Source organism: Pleurodeles waltl, chromosome 5, assembly GCF_031143425.1.
Source record: "Pleurodeles waltl isolate 20211129_DDA chromosome 5, aPleWal1.hap1.20221129, whole genome shotgun sequence".
In the NCBI taxonomy this organism is placed as follows: domain Eukaryota; kingdom Metazoa; phylum Chordata; class Amphibia; order Caudata; family Salamandridae; genus Pleurodeles; species Pleurodeles waltl.
In genome coordinates, this window is record NC_090444.1 from 571,875,415 (window position 1) to 571,895,887 (window position 20,473).

At 45.2% G+C, this 20,473-nt stretch overlaps 1 protein-coding gene across 4 annotated transcripts in view; it reads right to left on the reverse strand.

The window, feature by feature from the left end:
• Positions 1–2,432: 2,432 nt before the first annotated feature.
• Positions 2,433–20,473, reverse strand: part of LOC138295831 (myosin-7-like) — a 228,303-nt gene continuing 210,262 nt past the window's right edge. For 3 of the 4 annotated variants that reach the window (XR_011203695.1, XM_069234387.1, XM_069234388.1), the window contains one exon: positions 2,433–2,800. Coding sequence is in view for 3 of the 4 variants with exons in the window: in XM_069234387.1 (XP_069090488.1) it covers positions 2,747–2,800 (54 nt within the window). In the remaining variant the exon portion in view is untranslated. Of the gene's footprint in view, positions 2,801–9,957; positions 10,007–20,473 lie in introns of those variants that run through there. The other variant, XM_069234390.1, reaches the window with a different exon arrangement.

Below are 20,473 nucleotides of genomic sequence, written 5' to 3' on the forward strand. Positions count from 1 at the left end.
GGAATATACGCTTTAATCATTTTTAAAGGTAGCTCCCATGTTAACCTATGAGAGTGATAGGCCTTGCAACCGTGAAAACCGAATTCGGCAGTACTTCACTGTCAGGACATATAAAACACATTACTATATTGTCCTACCTTAAACACACACTGCACCCTGCCCAGGGGGCTACTTACTTAGGGGTGTCTTACATATAAGAAAAGGGAAGGTTTAGGCCTGGCAAAAGTCGAATTGGCAGTTAACATCTGCACACACAGACACTGCAGTGGCAGGTCTGAGCCATGTTTACAGGGCTACTAATGTGGGTGGCACAACCAGTGCTGCAGGCCCACTAGTATCATTTGATTTACAGGCCCTGGGCACCTCTAGTGCACTGTAATAGGGACTTACCAGTAAATAAAATATGCCAATCATGGAAAGCCAATTACATACACATTTTATACGGGAGCACTTGCACTTTAGCACTGGATAGCAGTGGTAAAGTGCCCAGAGTAACAAAAACAGCAAAAACAGAGTCCGGCACACATCAACAACCTGGGAAACAGAGGCAAGAAGTTAGGGCAGACCACGCCAAGGATGGAAAGTCTAACAATAATGATCTGATAATACTTGCACAGGGCCTAGTATTGGGCTCTTCTCTGTGTTTTTTTATGCTTGTTCCGACTTAACCTGCCGTTTGAAATTAAACCTGAATAATTTGCTTTATTTGTTGTCTTGGCCGCCGCCTGTATTTCACTCTGCCTTTCACTTATTGATACATCCACCTAATAATATGATTGTTTATAACAAAGAAATACTAATATTTTTGCTTTTTCTGTCCCTGCTGCATCAAGAGTATCACAATCGGTGTTTAACTCCAAGCATTAAGTATCTCTGAATCTGACTAGGGACTGTTTGAGAAAATCCATCATCTTTGAGCGCTGCCCTACTGAAAGGCCTTTTGCATATATAGAAGTACACCGTTAGATGATGTCTAGGACCCTACTGTTCAATCATCTCAATGTGTATAATACATTTGCAACAATCAAGTAAAAAATGCTTTACTGCTCCCAGTTGAAAAATCATGTTGATTTTCTTTAACTTGATACTGCTCTGGGCATCCATCCCTTTGCTTCCCAGTTGACTCTCAAGACGTTTGTGTAAAACCCAATGTATAGTTCCATTCTTTCTCCACTTGAGCTTTACTTTTTTCATACACACCCATTCCATGTGGATTTATATTTGGTATAAAGTGCCCCCTGTCGTACATTATAGGGATATTGCAAGCCACTGAGGATTTCAACAAACATATAAAGGAACAACCCCAAAGGCCAAGTTTCTTTATAACGTTATGGAACTCTGAGGTGAATTACAATATCCTTATCATGTACAGCCCAGAGTACATGATAATACATGCTCACACCATCACCTGTCTCACAAAACACTTAATTCATTGGTGTGTAGCGTATCCCTTTTATATGAAAACATGAATAAAGATAGAATCCCTAGTGCAAAAATAAACACACCAAAAAAGCTGTTAGATATTTATTGCAAAAAGATATTAGAATGAGTTTAATACAAATCATTTTTTTAAATAAAAGAGCAGTAGCTGGGAATGTGTAGAAAGATGCAGAAAGAATCGAACTTTTCTTTAAATTAAACATGCTGCCATAAAAATCTCCATTCTGTGTGATAAGAAAAGCAGTGTTTCATTTTACCTCTTTATAAGGCTACTTTAGTTATGCGCTGTTATTACGGTTGAGCGTCAGTCATTTCTTTATAATATGCAATTGGGTGTCTCACGAGTCACCTACTATAAAAAATTAGAGACAGATTTTTATTCTGGGATCGCAGAATCCAATGCATTATAGGTGTGCTATACGGTGCCTATAGAGCTCGAGGGATGTGTACTCACAGCCCCTATAAAGTAACACCCAAATGGCATTAAAACTGGTTTGTTGCTGTCAGGTCCATACATGGTACGAGTTTTGAATCTCCCACTTGATGGAAGATCATTATCCACCCTCAAGCACTGACCCTTTAGTTACAAAACATCTAGAAATATTTTATTGGAGCACTGAAAAAATACACTTCACGGAATACTCTTCTAATATTTTGTCTGGAAGCTAAAATATTCTAAGCAAGCACCTATTTTTCTTCACAGCTCCCTGCCTAGTACTAAAGTTAACAAGTGACTGGAGCCATTGGCACATGCCTGGAGAAGGGCAAAAAACTCTGTGAGCCTCTGCTGTCTGTGAGTAAGCAAAAGGCGCTGCAGTGTACAATGCAAACCACATCTTCTCAATCCGCCAGAGGTGACAAATCATTTCAGAACCATTTCTGAACGGTAAAAAAACATTTTATGATCCACGGGCATCCACTATTGAAAAACACAACACATACAACAATGAAGGCATTTCACAACTTGTTAATAATTCAAGTACAACAGAAAGTAGTGAATATTTGTACTTTACTGCCAAAAGAAAATACTGAAAACGGATATACAAATGTTTAACACTTAAGCCCTACCCGCGCACACAAAATTGGCACTTGTAATAATTCCTAAGGCATCTAGTCCCTCACACTGCTCCAAAAATTCTCTCAAACCCACGACTTGAAGTCAGTAGGGATTTTCTGTGACTGCTAATGTACTGTGACATGGTGACTTGATCAGGGTTGTGCGCTCCTGAAAGCTTTTTCTTTATCACCAGGATGAATGCTTCTCTATCATCATTCTTCGATCAAACTCCAAATGGAGGCGTTGCAGTCATGGACTGGTTTTCTTTGTCTTCTTATTGAGATCAGTTTTGAGTAGATGTTCCTGTGAAAATGAAAAACACCTTTTATAAATCAGAGCTGGCTGTGAGTTCTATATACGTTTACTTTCTCTTTCAGGTCATGGCCAGTGGTGGTTGGTGACCTTTCAAACTGGTGAGGCAAAAGGACCTTCATAGAATGGCACAAAACAGGCAAACAAAGGGAAGGAGTCGAAACCTTACCAGCCCTCCACTCCGTCCATTAGGATGTCTGGGGATGATCCCTCCCTACAAGAAAGGTTTTAAACGAACGGGACTAAATGGTACATTTTACAGTATAATTTTCCAATGAAATGGGCTAAGGTGTTACATCTAGTTGTGAATGGGCAATCATGAAATCTTCCACTACTAAGGCTAATAAATGAACAACGTAGCAGGATTAAAGGGCTATCACATCAATATTTTTCACTCAAATACAGGGTTAAGTATTTGTGAATTCACCAGTTGTGTCCTCAAACAGGCCACTTACATTAAATGCTCTTGTTTCCCAATAAATTCACAGGTTTTATATTCAAACTTAAGCTTCTCGGTTTCTAGAAACATACTCTTGTTTCCCTAATTTCTGTCTTTTTTTCAGCTCAGTCCCAGGAAGGCAGAACAAAGCATTTCCTCTGAGAGCAAGGTGTTACACCCTCTCCCTTTGGAAATAGGTGTTACAGGCTGGGGAGGGGTAGCCTTCACCAGCCTCTGGAAATGCTTTGAAGGGCACAGATGATGCCCTCCTTGCATAAGCCAGTCTACACCGGTTCAGGGACCCCTTGCCACCTGCTCTGGTGCGAAACTGGACAAAGGAAAGGGGAATTACCATTCCCCTGTCTATCACCACCCTAGAGGTGGTGCCCAGAGCTCCTCCAGTGTGTCCCAGACTTCAGCCATCTTGCTTTGCAAGGTGTGGGGGCCCTCTGGAGGGCCCTGAGTGGCCAGTGCCAGTAGGTGACGTCAGAGACCCCTCCTGATAGGTCCATAGCTGTAAGGAAATGCCTCCTAGGCATGTTTATCCCCGGACTTTTTGCCTTTTGCTGATGCCAGTTATGATTGAAAGTGTGCTGGGACCCTGCTAACCAGGCCCCAGCACCAGTGTTCTTTCCCTAAACTGTACCTTTGTTCCCACAATTGGCACCCAGATAAGTCCCTTGTAAATGGTACCCCTGGTACCAAGGGCCCTGATGCCAGGGAAGGTCTCTAAGGGCTGCAGCATGTATTATGCCACCATAAGGCCCCCTCACTCAGCACATGCACACTGCCTCACAGCTCGTGTGTGCCGGGGGGGAGAAAATGACCAAGTCGACATGGCACTCCCCTCAGAGTACCATGCCCACCTCACACTGCCTGTGGCATAGGTAAGTCACCCCTCTAGCAGGCCTTACAGCCCTAAGGCAGGGTGCACTATACCACAGGTGAGGGCATATGTGCATGAGCACTATGCCCCTACAGTGTCTAAGCAAAACCTTAGACATTGTAAGTGCAGGGTAGCCATAAAGAGTATATAGTCTGGGAGTTTGTCAAATACGAACTCCAAAAAGTTCCATAATGGCTACACTGAAATCTAGGAAGTTTTGTATCAAACGTCTCAGCACAATAAATGCACACTGATGCCAGTGTGGGATTTATTGTAAAATACACCCAGAGGGCATCTTAGAGATGCCCCTTAAATACCAGTCTGACTGCTAGTGCTAGGCTGACCAGTTTCTGCCAGCCTGCCACAACCAGATGAGTTGCTGGCCACATGGGAAGAGTGCCTTTGTCACTCTGTGGCCAGGAACAAAGCCTGTACTGGGTGGAGGTGCTTCTCACCTCCCCCTGCAGGAACTGTAACACCTGGCGGTGAGCCTCAAAGACTCATGCCTTTTGTTACTGCAGCCCAGGGCATCTCAGCTAGTGGAGATGCCCTCCCCCTCCGGCCAATGCCCCCACTTTTGGCGGCATGGCTGGAAGAGATAATGAGGAAAACAAGGAGGAGTCACCCACCAGTCAGGACAGCCCCTAAGGTGTCCTGAGCTGAGGTGACCCCTGCCTTTAGAAATCCTCCATCTTGAGATTGGAGGATTCCCCCAATAGGATTAGGGATGTGCCCCACTCCCCTCAGGGAGGAGGCACAAAGAGGGTGTAGCCATCCTACAGGACAGTAGCCATTTGCTACTGCCCTCCTGACCTAAACACACCCCTTAATTCTAGTATTTAGGGGCACCCCAGGACCCAGGAAAGGAGATTCCTGCAACCTACAACAAGAAGAAGGACTGCTTACCTGAAAGCCCTGCATAGACGACGGAGACGACAACTGCTTTGGCCCCAGCCCTACCGGCCTGTCTCCAGACTCAAAGAAAACTGCACAGCGACGCATCCGTCAGGGACCAGCGACCTCTGAAGCCTCAGAGGACTGCCCTGAAACCTGAAGGACCAAGAAACTCCAGAGAACAGCGGCACTGTTCACAAACAGCAACAACTTTGCAACTTTCTTGCAACTTTTAAAGACCTCACTCTTCCCGCGGAAGCGTGAGACTTCACCCTCTGCACCCGAGGCCCCCGGCTCGAGCTCCAGAGAACCAACACTACAGGGAGGACACCCAGGCAACTGCGACCTCTTGGGTAGCCCAAGACGACCCCCTGAGCCCCCACAGCGACACATGCAGAGAGAATCCAGCGGCTCCCCCTGACCGCTACTGCCTGTAACAAGGAACCCGACGCCTGGACCAAGCACTGCACCCGCAGCCCCTAGGACCAGAAGGATCCGAACTCCAGTGCAAGAGTGACCCTCAGGCGACCCTCTGCCTAGCCCAGTCGGTGCCTGGCCTGAGAAGCCCCCCTGTGCCCTGCCTGCGCCGCTAGAGTGACCCCGGGTCCCTCCATTGATTCCTATTCAAAACCCGACACCTGCTTTGCACACCTCACCCGGCCGCACCTGTGCCGCTGAGGGTGTATTTTGTGTGCCTACTTGTGTCCCTCCCAGTGCTCTACAAAACGCCGCTGGTCTGCCCTCCAAAGACGCAGGTGCTTACCTGTTGGCAGACTGGAACCAGAGCATCCCTGTTCTCCATAGGCGCCTATGTGTTTTGGGCCCTCCTTTGACCTCTGCACCTGACCGGCCCTGTGTTGCTGGTGTGGTGACTTTGGGGTTGCCTTGAATCCCCAACGGTGGGCCGCCTATGCCCAGGAACTTGAACATTTAAGTGCCTTACTTACCTGAAAAACTAACCAATACTTACCTCCCCCAGGAACTGTTGATTCTTGCATTGAGTCCACTTTTAAAATAGCTTATTGCCATTTTAACTAAAACTGTGTATGTTACTGTACTAATTCAAAGGTCCTTTCTTACCTGTTTGGAGTACCTAGCATTTTATGTATTTACTTCAAATCTTGAATCTTGTGGTTCTAAAATAAATTAAGAAAATATATTTTTCTATGTAAAAACTATTGGCCTCGAGTTAAGTCTTTGAGTGTGTGTTCCTAATTATTGCCTGTGTGTGTACAACACATGCTTAACACTACCCTCTGATAAGCCTACTGCTTGGCCACACTACCACAAAATAGAGCATTAGAATTATCTACTTTTGCCACTATCTTACCTCTAAGGGAACCCTCGGACTCTATGCACACTCTTGGGGTCATTCCGACCCTGGCGGTCCATGACCGCCAGGGCCGGGGACCACGGAAGCACCGCCAACAGGCTGGCGGTGCTTCCAGGGCCATTCTGACCGCGGCGGTAAAGCCGTGGTCAGAAAAGGGGAACCGGCGGTTTCCCGCTGGTTTTCCCCTGGCCCAGGAAATCCTCGCCGCCAGGGGGATTCCGACCCCCTTCCCGCCACCCTGTTTCTGGCGGTTTTCACCGCTTTGCAGACAGTGAAAATCGCGATGGGTGCCACTGCACCCGTCGCACCCTTGCAACTCCGCCGGCTCCATTCGGAACCGGCTTCCTTGTTGCAGGGTCTTTCCCGCTGGGCCGGCGGGCGCCCTTTTGGCGGTCGCCCGCCGGCCCAGCAGGAAAGTCGGAATGACCCTCGCGGTCTTTTGACCGCGGAGCGGTCTTCCGACGGGGTTACTTTGGCGAAAGTCGGAATGACCCCCTCTATCTCTTACTTTGAGATAGTATATACAGAGCCAACTTCCTACAGTAGCCAATCCCCTCTTGGGGCTCTTTAGAGTCTCTCCTGTGGGTTCTCTTCAGATTCTACTTGCAAGTTTCCAGCATGAATCCTCTGCAACTACTACTTCATCCTCTGACCTCGGATCAACCCCAGCCTGCTCCAGGAACCGCTGTAACAGCACCAAAGTATCCAGAAGGGATACTTTTCCTCTGCAACTTCAGCTCCAGCCAGCAACTGCAACAGTTTCCACGGTGTGCACGCTCTGAGGACTCCCTGTCTTCACCCTGCACCAGAAGGACCGAAGAAATCCCCTGTGGGGTGACAGAGTCACTCCCCTGCTGAAGCAGGCACCTTCTAAGTTGACGACCGGTCCTCCTGGACTCCTCTCCTGGGGACGAGCGTGATCTTGGAACACAGTAGGTGGACCCCATTGACACAGACTGTCTTGAGGTCGCAATTTGGAGGAGGTAAGACCTTGCCTTCCCCCAGAACGACAGTCCCCTTGTGCACCAGGTCTTCTTCACCTCCTGAGGCCTCTGTGCACTATTTGCAAAATTCCTTTGTGCACAGCCTAGCCCAGGTCCTCAGCACTCTATCCTGCGACGCTCAACTCGCTGAGTTGAACAAAGGCTTGTTGGAGGAATCCAGTGCCAAAACTCGCTTACATCCAGCTTCACGACGTGGGACATCCTTTGCATCATGCAGGAACCTGCTGGCATCTTCCTAGGGTGCATTTCAGCAGTTTTCATCCAACCGGGGACTCTTCTTTTGCACACTCTCCTGGGTTGGCAGGTGCTCCTGTCCTTCCTGGAACTTCTTTCGAATTCTGGACTTGGTCTCCTTCCTTTGCAGGTCTTCAGGTCCAGGAATCCACCATTTGATGTTTGCAGTCTTGTTTGGTTATTGCAATAACTCTAATCACGACTTGTAGTGTGTTCTAAGGAAACTTGCAGTATTTTACTCCTGCTTTTCTGGGCTCTGGGGTGGGGTAATTTACTTACCTTTGCTGTATTCTTACTCTCCTAGCGATTCTGCACACACTACACTTGTCTAGGGGGGAATTCATGATTTGCATTCCACTTTTTTAGTATATGGTTTGTGTTGCCACTAGACCTATTTTCTCCCATTGTATTCTACAGCATTTCCTATTGTTTGCACTATCCTATTTCTAATTACTTACCTTATTTTGGTGTCTAGTGTATATATTGTGTATAATAATTACCTCCAGAAGGAGTATTGCCTCCAAGATATTTTTGGTACTGTGTCACCCAAATAAACTACCTTTATTTTTGGTAACACTGAGTATTGTCTTTACTTGTGTATAAGTACTGTGTGACTGTAAGTGGTACTGCAGGAGCTTTGCATGTCTCCTAGTTCACCCTAAGCTGCTCTGCTATAGCTACCTCTATCAGCCTAAGCTACTAGAACACTACTACATTTCACTAATAAGGGATAACTGGACCTGGTGTAAGGTGTAAGTCCCCAAGGTACCCACTACAAACCAGGCCAGCCTCCTACACCTGCACCCTGCTCTGGGCTGACAGGGCCTACCAAAGAGGTGACCTGGTGTAGTGACCTGTAGTGAAAATGGGTGTATGCACCTGTTTCACGCAGACTGCAATGGCAGGCCTGCAGAACCCTTTGCATGGGCTCCCAGTGGGTGGCAGAATAACTGCTGCGGCCTATAGGGATCCCCTGGAACCCCAATGCCATGGGTACCTAGGTACCCTATACTAAGGACTTACATGGGGGACCAGTATGCCAACTGTGGAAAGAAAAAGGTACAATTTAGAGGAGAGAGCAAAACTACTGGGGTCCTGTTTACCAGGAACTCAGTAAACACAATCAAACATACTGACAACAGGCAGAAAATGGGGGTAACCATGCCAAGAAAGAGAGTACTTTCCTACAGTATGCATTTGTCTCCCAAATAGCGATTTGGTAACATATTACTGAATCGCATTTTGGGATTAATACATACCAAAATGTCTTTTTAAATTCACAAATGGCTTAATTCTGTGAATCAGGCCTTCCGTAAATGCAAATAGGCTTGATACATCTGGTATAAAATTGTTATCATAAGCAGTGACTTGTGTACTTTATGATAGCAGAACGTAACATGTTTGGTAAATTCTTTTGACTACTATAGCAGGTACTAGAGGCTTGGGTGACTTTGGGTGAAGCAGTGGACTGGTGGAAGAGTTACAGAACACAATAATGGAATGTGTTCTTCTCTTACTTAATATACATTAATTATATTAGATTCCTTCATGTCCATTATTTGCAAGAGCTTTAGCTATATTATGTTACAGAAGTTTACTGGAGATATTTTCTCTCATTTAGGTTTGAAACTACTTACAAATTCAATATATAACAACATCCCTTCATTGTACTGAATTGATCCATATCCCTAATGTTGTAATGAAACTTGAGACGGCCCCCTGCAAAGTACATGGAGGGCTCCCCCCAATATAAACAAACTATGCACACGTCCTCTTGTATATCTTGTCCCAATACAGTTTTCAAGAATTCTTCTTTATTCCTTTATGTGTACATCACTCCAGCCAAAGCCAAAACGTTTTTCATCTGGGGTACGTCCCCCACGACTTCCTCAGGGCTTTTATAGGCTGTAAACAATATTTAACATATGTTTTTTTAAAATATAATGTCCACAAAAAAATAATAATCTTTTTGTCAGGAAATTAAATTTACATTTTCAAATTATTACCAATGTATCATTTTTGTACTGTGGATATAGTGATTAACAGTAGGTGGAGACCAGTCATTTACAAAAGAATATTACCAAATAGTTGTTTATACTATGTAGATTAACTCAATTTATTATGATCTTATATATTTGTTATATAAATCACCTAAGTGTCAAGTACATAAACTCTTAAGTGAAATCTTGACCCCAATTGATGTGCATTCAATGTATATATGTACATGCAGAATCCATGCAGTGCACCCTTCTTATTTGTTAAAGTATTCTTTAATTACCTCTCCAATAGTCCTCTTTATATATTAATTTATCATCTGATCTGTATCTCGTTCTGCTTTATAACATATTTCGGAGTTCATGAAAAGCTGTTATTTCGATTTGTAATAGGTAACAAGTTCCAACTTCACCTGAACCGAATTAATCAATAAAATAGGGGTTATTATTAATGTATGATTTTGTAGAATAAGACTTTTTAAGTGGTAACATTAACAATAATGTTCTCTAACTTACTCTCTCACCTCTATTAATCCATTATTCTGTATATTCCCCCACCAAAGCCTCTTCTGCAACAACCCTAGAAAGAAGATTGCATTGGTGGTATAAAAGCTTACATTTTTGTCCTGTTCCCACAATACTCAAGCAATGCATATATGTCCAGTGACCGTAATGCCACACTGAGACATAAATACAGACACACATACCGGTGCTGAGGAATACACATAGGCACACAGAGAGGTACTCAAAAGGCATATAGAGCCGACTTGGAAACAACATGGGCAGGTATATAAAGGCACCCGGATAGAAAACACTGACCCCTAGGCACAAGAGTTACTGTCAGGGCTGCTCAGAAATACAGGAACAGACACACCTGCATGCACAAAAACACATGTTGGCAGACAGATTAATACATACTAGCCAACCCAAGCATTTTTGCAGTAGGCTATTGTCGCGTAGGCTCTCATTATCCCAATGAGACTACTGGGTTTTGAGCGGCAAGATCGTTCACAGTGTGGGGGACTAAGTCTGACCCATGGTGAAGGACCCTTATCACTCTAAATCCGGGTTTTGCTCCGGCTAACTAGCAGTGCCTCATCTCTCCCAAAGGGAAGAGACAATTGGGCAGCCGAGCGCATGACATCTTAGCACTTCCCAGGGAAGTCGTGGTCACTCAGGTCCCAACCGGTTCTCTCATTCACAGAATGGTCTCACATAGAAATGACAAAAGCAGTTTAAGTTTTAAAGATTGGTTTAATAAAACAACTGCATTTTAGATAGCAAAGCGAGAGCTGCAACAACCAGAACTACACAACACAGTAGGATTAAAATAGTAACAATGAGAGTGCAGCACAAGTATAAAGCTATCATAGTGCCGCTAGATTATGTTCTCTCTAAGTTATATTTCGAGCACAGCATGTGAAGCTCTAAGCCTGCCTTTCAAGTTCCCCCGTGAGGACATCAACCCTCATACCTGAGCAAAGGCCTGTAATCTGCATCAGCATCTGCAACGGGCAATCAGCATCTAGTTGTAGGTTCCTGGCCGGAATCTCCCTCTGACGTGTACTAGGACTAGGAAGTGTTTTTATAACTAACACGCAGATGCTCTAAGAAAATGTCCCTACGTAAGGATGTGTTTCTTCTACGAATACTGGAGACTAAACTTCTACCACGTTTACCGGCAATGTACCAGACTGTAGCCTTGACAGGGCGATCAAGAATGCATTATTTGAGAACACAGTGCTGAACTAAGCTAAACAGTGTGATAGAAGGAAATTAAAACAAGACCGTAAAACTGGTTATTGTAAAATAACAGTACGAGGCTAAATAAAATGTATCTACGGCAAAGTGCACAGCGGCCTAGTACCTTAAACTAACGTGCATGAAGCTATATTAAAAATGGGTACACTACACTATCACATGTGTAGCAGAATGCCATAGGCTCTGGGGTAAGCAAGGAAAATGGGTCCTCTAGCTGCTGTTGCGGTAGTAAAATAAAGCAATCATGAAGGTGCGCTGCACCGCTCAGAGCTCTACAAACTAGTGTCTCTGCACCTGCTGCACCAATAGTTGTTACACCCCTGTAGGCTAATGCTTTTGTAGTAGCCCTACCACCTGCTGATTTGCCCCTGCCTTCCTACAGTTTTCAAAAGGTTTGAGAAGAACGTGGTAAACTGCCATTCCGTCGTGCAGTACACTTACATTTCATTTTAGAAATACATTGTGCTGAGCAACAAAGAAAATTTAATTTCAGATAATTAGGAGAGTGGTCAAATATTCCAAAATAACAAGCCATTGTTTACGAATCACACCTGGAAATTCAGTCCAGGATTTACAGCTCATTGCTGAATAATGAGGGAAGTTCTTTAAATGAGATCTTTTCTTTTTCTGTGCCAACTACCATTGCGCAGCATATAGACCCTGTACCTAGGTTGGGATACTCTAAACTATGTTTAAAAGGGCTGCCATAGGCGTGGGATACAACAGGCTTGGGTTCTTGGTGTTTAAATTATGTGTGAATTATGTGAATCACTAGTTTCACCAAGATATGGAACAGTAAATGTATAATGTTGTTTCTTCCTAAAGCTTACATCCTCAGATAGCTTGCTATCTCAGAAAATCTTCTCCCCCTATACTCCTAAAACCCTGCATGAAAGATTGACCTTGACCTACTCTTGCTCGATTCCTCTTTTCTTTGGAGTAACCTTTTACTTACCTTCCATCAGCTAGCTACCCTCTCAAAATTCAGGACGAAGGAGTCAGGATCCTCCTGTTCCTGATATTTTTAAAGTACACTGCTGGGCACGTTAGGGTGTACCTTCGTGTGTGCGATAGTTTCTGTTAACTTACTTATGGCAGTTTCGTGGACAAGTTGATTGTTAGCCATAATTGTGGCCTGGCTCTTAAGCGCGGGTTGCAGTGCATCTCTCTCCTCCTTGGCCTCCTTCATTTGTTGCTCCCACATTAACTGAAGATGCCGCTGCCCCTCTGCAAGTTGGGCGATAACATCAGCCATAGTTGGTTTTTCCTCCATATCCCACTTCTGACACCACTTTGTAAGAGGATGGTTGGTATAAAGACTAGACTGCGCAGGTTTCCTTATATTAAAAGGTATGATTTATTTGGTTGAATAGAAATCAGTCTGATGTGAAATGTTTTTATGGCTGATAGATCGTTGCGTCTTCTCCCTCTTGAGGACAGCTCGCGTCTTCTTCCTCTTTCTCTTCTCTCTCTCTCTCTCTCAGGAACTCGCAGGAAGCGTGTGGGGTAAAAGAATATAGTACGGGTAAGTGTGGGATAGAGGTTTTGCTGGTTTTCCTTCCCTCTCTCTCTCTTTCCCTAAGTATCTTTCTCTGGTCTTTTCTTTTCTTTCTCTCCCTTATTCTTCACTGGTTCTCTTGTTCTGTTCCTGTCCTTGTTGTCCTGTCTTCCTTTCTTATTGTTTTCTTCTTTTTCCCTTTCTCTGTTTTCTGTCTTCATATAACTCAGTACATCTCTCCTTGCTGTCTTTTCTCTTCCTTGCTCTCCCGTCTGTCTTCTTTCTATCGTTTTCTTATTTTCTCTGTTCTCTTCCTTCACATAAATCAGTATATCTCTCCTTGCTGTCTTTTCTCTTCCTCGCTCTCCCGTCTGTCTTCCTTTCTTCTCAGTGTGCCCGTTTCGTGCCCACCCCTTTCTTCCCTGTGTTCCCCGTGTTGTTCCCTTTTGTGACCCCTTTCCTCCCTCCTTTCCGCACCTCCCGCCCGGTTTCCCTTGTCCCTCACCCCGTACCTGGAGAGGCCACGCTTCTCCTGAAGCGTGGCGGCTTTTCCGTTCGGCTTCCCGGGGTCAGCGGTCGTCTTCCAGGGTTTCTGTCGGTCCTGATCCCGGCAGCGTTTTGTTCCTCCATGAGGCAGCGTCTTCTTTGGTTGTCTCGGCGTCTTCTCTCTCTACAAGCTCTGGTGTCTCCCAGCTCCTATTCCCGGTGTCGCGCTCCTGAAGGGAAGGAAGCAGTCTTTTAAATCCCGTCAACTCCTGCGGTTGTGATCGGCAGCCAATGTCAGCGCTGTGATCCTGGGCTAGCTCCAGTGCAACAAAGGCAGAGTCAGCACAAGTCGGGGAAATGTGTGGGTCGGAGTGAAAAGACCCATCACAAACACTCCCCCTAGAGAGCGTCTGCCGATGACGCTCAGGCACGGGATGACGAGAGAGAAAATCGGCATTGACCAGGGTCCGACCAGGGGAGTGAAGCACCTGGAAAGAGAAAGGTTGCAGAGAAAGGAACCATCGCAGAATTCTTGGGTTGGTATCTTTGTGACGAGCGAGCCAGGTGAGAGGGGCATGATCGGTCATGAGAGTAAAGGAGCGGCCACTGAGATAATAACGGAGGGACTCAATGGCCTACTTAATAGCCAGACACTCTTTCTCTATAGTCGGATAATGCAATTCCCGGGGAAGTAGCTTTCTACTGATGTAGAGGACGGGACGGATAGAACCATCAGGCTGTGGCTGTGACAATACAGACCCTAACCCCACTCCGGAAGCGTCAGTCTGTAAACAGAAGGGTTTAGTGAAGTCAGGACAACATAAAACGGGGTCCGTAGAAAGGGCATGTTTGAGTTGGAGAAAGCTACGCATACAGGCTCCTGACAAAGCAGTAAAGGTTTTCGGGGATGTATTTTTCAGGAGGTTAGTAAGGGGTGCAGCAATGGTAGAAAACCCGGGTATAAATCGTCGGTAGTACCCGACGAGACCTAGAAAGGCACGAACGTCTTTTTTCGAGGAGGGAACCGGTATATGTTGTATAGCCTCCACTTTCTCAATTTGGGGACGGACCTGCCCCTGTCCTAAGATGTAACCCAGATATCGTATAGTCGTGCATCCCAGTTTACATTTCTCTGGATTGGCGGTCAGGTGGGCTTCTCGTAATGCCTGTAAAACCGCGGCTAGGTGTTGGAGGTGGTCAGATCATGTTTCACTAAATATGACAATGTCATCTAAGTATGCAGCTGCATACTGGAAATGGGGGCGTAAGACCACATCCATCAATCTCTGAAAGGTGGCGGGAGCTCCATGTAACCCAAAGGGTAGTACGGTAAACTGATATAACCCGGAAGGTGCTGCAAAGGCGGTTTTCTCTCGGTCTGTTTTGGCCAAAGGAATCTGCCAATACCCTTTTGTTAGATCTAGGGTAGACATAAATTTGGCATGACCTATCCTCTCTAATAATTCGTCTATTCGTGGCATAGGATATGCATCAAAATAAGTGAGTTTGTTGACTCTTCGGTAGTCTACACAAAACCTGGTGGTCCCATCCGGTTTGGGTACCAATAACACCGGAGAGCACCAGTGACTATTGGAAGGCTCAATAATACCTGTTCGTAACATGTTTTGCACTTCTTGTTCCATAACTGCTTTCTTAGCCTCGGGGATTCTGTATGGCCTTTGTCTCGCAATTGCCTCACTTTTTGTGCGGATGTTATGTTCGGTTAAAGTAGACCAGGTTGTTGGGAAAAAACATCGGTATAGGATTGAACCATCTGAGTGAGGGTCTTTTTATATTGGTTTAATAGGTTGGCGTTGATCTGGGGCGAGTCTACTTTTGGGTTTCGGGAGGGACCAAAAGAGGGAAATGGAATGTCGTCCCTATGATCGGTTGTGATGTAAAGGAGTTTCTGTGTATCTTCTGTCTCCTGCCATTTTTTTAACAGATTGATGTGATAAATCTGATCTTTATGGGGTCTTTGCGGAAGGGCTAATCTATATGTTGTGGGATTGATCCGTTCAAGTACTTCATAGGGTCCTTGCAATCGGGCCAGCAATTTATTTTCGCTGCGGGGGAGGAGGACCAATGCCTTGTCCCCAACCTCAAGAGTACGAAGTACACTTCTAGAATCATGGTATTTCTTTTGTCTTTCCTGAGCTTCTCGTAGGTTATCATGTGCCCTATCCCAAACTGTCTGTAAATGCTCTTTTAATTCTTTCGTGTATGTCAGAAGTTCCTTCGTTTCCTCCTCTGTCTCTTCCCACTGTTTTACTAACATGTCCAGGAGAGTACGAGGGGTTTGTCCAAACAATAGCTCATATGGACTATGTCCAAGGGAGGATTGAGAGTGAGTACGAATTGCGTAGAGTACAAGGGGCAACTTTTTCTCCCAATCCTTTCCGTCCTCCGCAACACTTTTCCTAAGCAATGACTTAATAGTTCGATTATACCGTTCCACCAGACCATCGGTTTCGGGGTGGTATACGGAGGTTCTAATTTGCTTTATTCCCAATATTTTACATACCTCTCCCATAAGTCGGGACATGAATGGGGTACCTTGATCAGTCGAGATCTCTTTAGGGAACCCAACCCGTGAAAAGAACTCAATCATAGCCTGAGCAACTACCTTGGTGTGCATACTTGGGAGGGGTATTGCCTCAGGGTATCGAGTGGCATAGTCAACTAGTACTAGGATATATTGCCTACCCCGAGTGGAAGGAATGAGGGGACCAATGATGTCCATTCCCACCCGAGAAAATGGGGTTTCTATAATAGGGAGGGGTTGTAACGGGGCTGGGGTTTGGGAAACTGGATTATACAGTTGGCATTTTTGACAACTTTGACAGAATGTTCGTATTTCCCCATATATACTGGGCCAGTAAAACCGTTTAAGGATCGCCTCCTCAGTCTTATCCCATCCGAGATGCCCTTCTCCTGTTCCCCCATGTGCTACCTGCAGTACTTGTATTCGATAGCTGTGTGGGACTACCAATTGTCGTTGTGAGTTGTCACCAGCCTGGGGTTTCCTATACAACAGATCGTTATGAATGAGAAATGAGGGTCCTGCTCCTGTACTCTCATTACTAAGTGCTTTTTCCCACGCATTTTTCAGCGTAGGATCCTCTCTCTGACTTTGTCTAAAGTCACTCGCTACGGTATATACCTTTCGCGTGACTTCTGCTTCTTCTTTGTTCCCACAGTTCTCTTCCCAGTGCAAATGTCTCCGATTTCTTTTCTGTCTTCTACTCAAGTGAGATTTGAGGGGACGAGTGTCGGCCATCTCCGTATCTTGTGGTATCTCGTCCCACCATTTCCTCATGGTGTGTTCCTCCCCAGCTTTGTTTAATAATTGCGTAAAGGCCGTGTAATCAGTCCCAATGATAATTTCTTCTTCGAGATGTGGTAACACCCCGACCCTGAGGGGTTCTTCCTCACCCCTCCATTGAAATGTAATCATAGCGACGGGATAATATGATTGGTCTCCATGGACGCAGGCGATTAACACATGGGCCTGGGACACAGTTTGTTTCGGACTCACCAGATCTTGTCTTATCACACTCTGACTGCAACCCGAGTCCACCAGAGCCACTCTCTCCTGACCGTTCAAAAGGATAGGTAAAGTATATGTGGGTTTGGCCTCCCCAGCCCAGAAGACCCTTCCTTTAGTAACTCCAATTTCCATTGGTTCCTCTACATCCTTCTTTTGTGGACAGAACCAGGCAATATGACCCCATTCTGAGCAATTATAACATTGCGGTCCATTTGTGGGATATGGGGCTGGATTTGGATGGGGTATGCGGCTTCGTTCTGATTCGTGAGAAACTGGAGGGCGAGGTGGTAGACCCTTCCCCGGTCCTGAGCGCATAGCAGCTGGTATGGGGTTCCTGCTGGTAGTGGCTTTAAATTCGGGGCTCCTGTGAAAAGCACATGCCAATTCAATGGCTGTTTCATTGGTTAGCCCGGGATGTTGGCGAACCCAGTTTCTTGTGGAAGAGGGCTTGGCATCCAGGAATTGTTCCAGTACTATGACATCGAACATCTCTTCCCTGGTTCTCTCTGTGGGTCGTAGCCATCGCCCTGCAGCGTGTTGAACCCGATAATACAAGGTACGAGGGTTCTCCGGTACCAGCCATTTCATGTGTCTGAACTTATGTCGGTAACTTTCACTATCCAGGCCCACTCTTTCCAGTATAGTCTTTTTTATGTCTTTATACGGTAAGTTACCTGTAGGGTTTATTGCCTGATAAGTCACCTGTAATTGTCCGGTTAATAGGGGAGCAATATATTGACCCCATTTATCTTCGGGTCAATTGGCGGAGCTAGCTACCCTCTCAAAATTCAGGAAGAAGGAGTCAGGATCCTCCTGTTCCTGATATTTTTGAAGTACACTGCTGGGCACGTTAGGGTGTACCTTCGTGTGTGCGATAGTTTCTGTTAACTTACTTATGGCAGTTTCGTGGACAAGTTGATTGTTAGCCATAATTGTGGCCTGGCTCTTAAGCGCGGTTTGCAGTGCATCTCTCTCCTCCTTGGCCTCCTTCATTTGTTGCTCCCACATTAACTGAAGATGCCGCTGCCCCTCTGCAAGTTGGGCGATAACATCAGCCATAGTTGGTTTTTCCTCCATATACCACTTCTGACACCACTTTGTAAGAGGATGGTTGGTATAAAGACTAGACTGCGTGGGTTTCCTTATATTAAAAGGTATGATTTATTTGGTTGAATAGAAATCAGTCTGATGTGAAAGGTTTTTATGGCTGATAGATCGTTGCGTCTTCTCCCTCTTGAGGACAGCTCGCGTCTTCTTCCTCTTTCTCTTCTCTCTCTCTCTCTCAGGACCTCGCGGGAAGCGTGTGGGGAAAAAGAATATAGTACGGGTAAGTGTGGGATAGAGGTTTTGCTGGTTTTCCTTCCCTCTCTCTCTCTTTCCCTAAGTATCTTTCTCTGGTCTTTTCTTTTCTTTCTCTCCCTTATTCTTCACTGGTTCTCTTGTTCTGTTCCTGTCCTTGTTGTCCTGTCTTCCTTTCTTATTGTTTTCTTCTTTTTCCCTTTCTCTGTTTTCTGTCTTCATATAACTCAGTATATCTCTCCTTGCTGTCTTTTCTGTTCCTTGCTCTCCCCTCTGTCTTCTTTCTATTGTTTTCTTATTTTCTCTGTTCTCTGCCTTCACATAAATCAGTATATCTCTCCTTGCTGTCTTTTCTCTTTCTCGCTCTCCCGTCTGTCTTCCTTTCTTCTCAGTGTGCCCGTTTCGTGCCCACCCCTTTCTTCCCCGTGTTCCCCGTGTTGTTCCCTTTTGTGACCCCTTTCCTCCCTCCTTTCCGCACCTCCCGCCTCCCGCCCGGTTTCCCTTGTCCCTCACCCCGTACCTGGAGAGGCCAAGCTTCTCCTGAAGCGTGGCGGCTTTTCCGTTCGTCTTCCCGGGGTCAGCGGTCGTCTTCCAGAGTTTCTGCCGGTCCCGATCCCGGCAGCGTTTTGTTCCTCCACGAGGCAGCGTCTTCTTTGGTTGTCTCGGCGTCTTCTCTCTCTACAAGCTCCGGTGTCTCCCAGCTCCTATTCCCGGTGTCGCGCTCCTGAAGGGAAGGAAGCAGTCTTTTAAATCCTGTCAACTCCCGCGGTTGTGATCGGCAGCCAATGTCAGTGCTGTGATCCTGGGCTAGCTCCAGTGCAACAAAGGCAGAGTCAGCACAAGTCGGGGAAATGTGTGGGTCGGAGTGAAAAGACCCATCACACTATTGAAGAGTGATAACAATTTTTGTGTTTGTCGTTCTTCCTCAAGTGAGCTGATGACTATTACAGCTCCAGCTGACCCATCATACTGTGGTCATTAGACAAAGCACCCCCAGGGCAGATAAAGTAGCACACCACAAATACCAGAATCCAAACACTTCTGCTTCCATTCTCTGGAGAAGATAAATACTTAAAGCTGTGCCAGGTGACATTGTCAAACCAGTCTAGACTTACCAATACAACCAATGGAATGCCGATACTTTTGATGCTTAGACTGGAGTGTGGGGTCGGACTGGGACAGAAAATATGCCCAGACACCAACATAAAAGTGTCCCCTGTTAGCAATCAGATACCTAAAAATGTGGCCTATAGTGTGCAAATTGGGGCAATGATGAACTTGTAAAAAATCTGTGTATAGGATATTTGCAAAGTATGGGCAGGGCCAGTGGAATTATATGATTGTTTGGTTGTGGCTTTTTCACATAATTATATTTTGCCGCACTTGCCACATAATCAATTATCTGCTGCATAATCTGTAGAAATTAACCAAAAAATGGTTTCTAGCTCAGTTGGATCAAAGGGTACTAGAAAAGCAGACACGTGCTGCTGTGCAGTGGAAGACTCTTTGCAAAGGTTAACTGGTCACCTTTCTGGTGCTTATTACTATATTTGAGTATTACATGGGTACTATGGATGTGCACAGAATGCCCAGACAGTGTTAACAGGTGCAAATGTGACAAAATAATGAAGTAATGCTATCACACAATTAGCCAGTTAGAAGCACAATCAGTAGCTGAACGCTAGTACCAATCTGTAGGGTGTGATCCTTTCAGGATATTACTACTGATCGTTTGACTTCGACGACGGGAAGACCAGTACTTTGAAATTCCTGCCTGGACACTTTTAAGGGATACTTCCTTTGTGAGGATTTATTTGTTCTTTTCCGGAACAATATGTACATATAATGTGACTCTAAACATCTTGAATTGATTGTGCTCAGTTCTTATCACCAGTGTCCTCATGATGACCCAATGTTGATACATGGGTCGAAATGCTGTTGACATTCTAACAGTTGAGAGGTTGAAAGAGACTTTCATTGAGTGACCCTCCTTTGTTAGGAACCTGTTTGCTCAAAAATTGGGACTGCACATCTTTTTTCTAGAATCTGCACCTCTTAATTGGGTCTTTCATTGTTTCAATGTTTTCACTGTGATCACCTGTTACTTTTTGTGCCGTTCTGCATGCATTTTTTAGCACTGTGTGTTCACATCACACTTACTAAACGTATTTAATGAATACACATGTTGCATTTGGTTATAGATGATTTGAATAACCCTTTTTATAAAATCTGATTCATTTGGGTATATCATTTATTATTTTGCTTTCATCTTGACTTTTGTGGAAT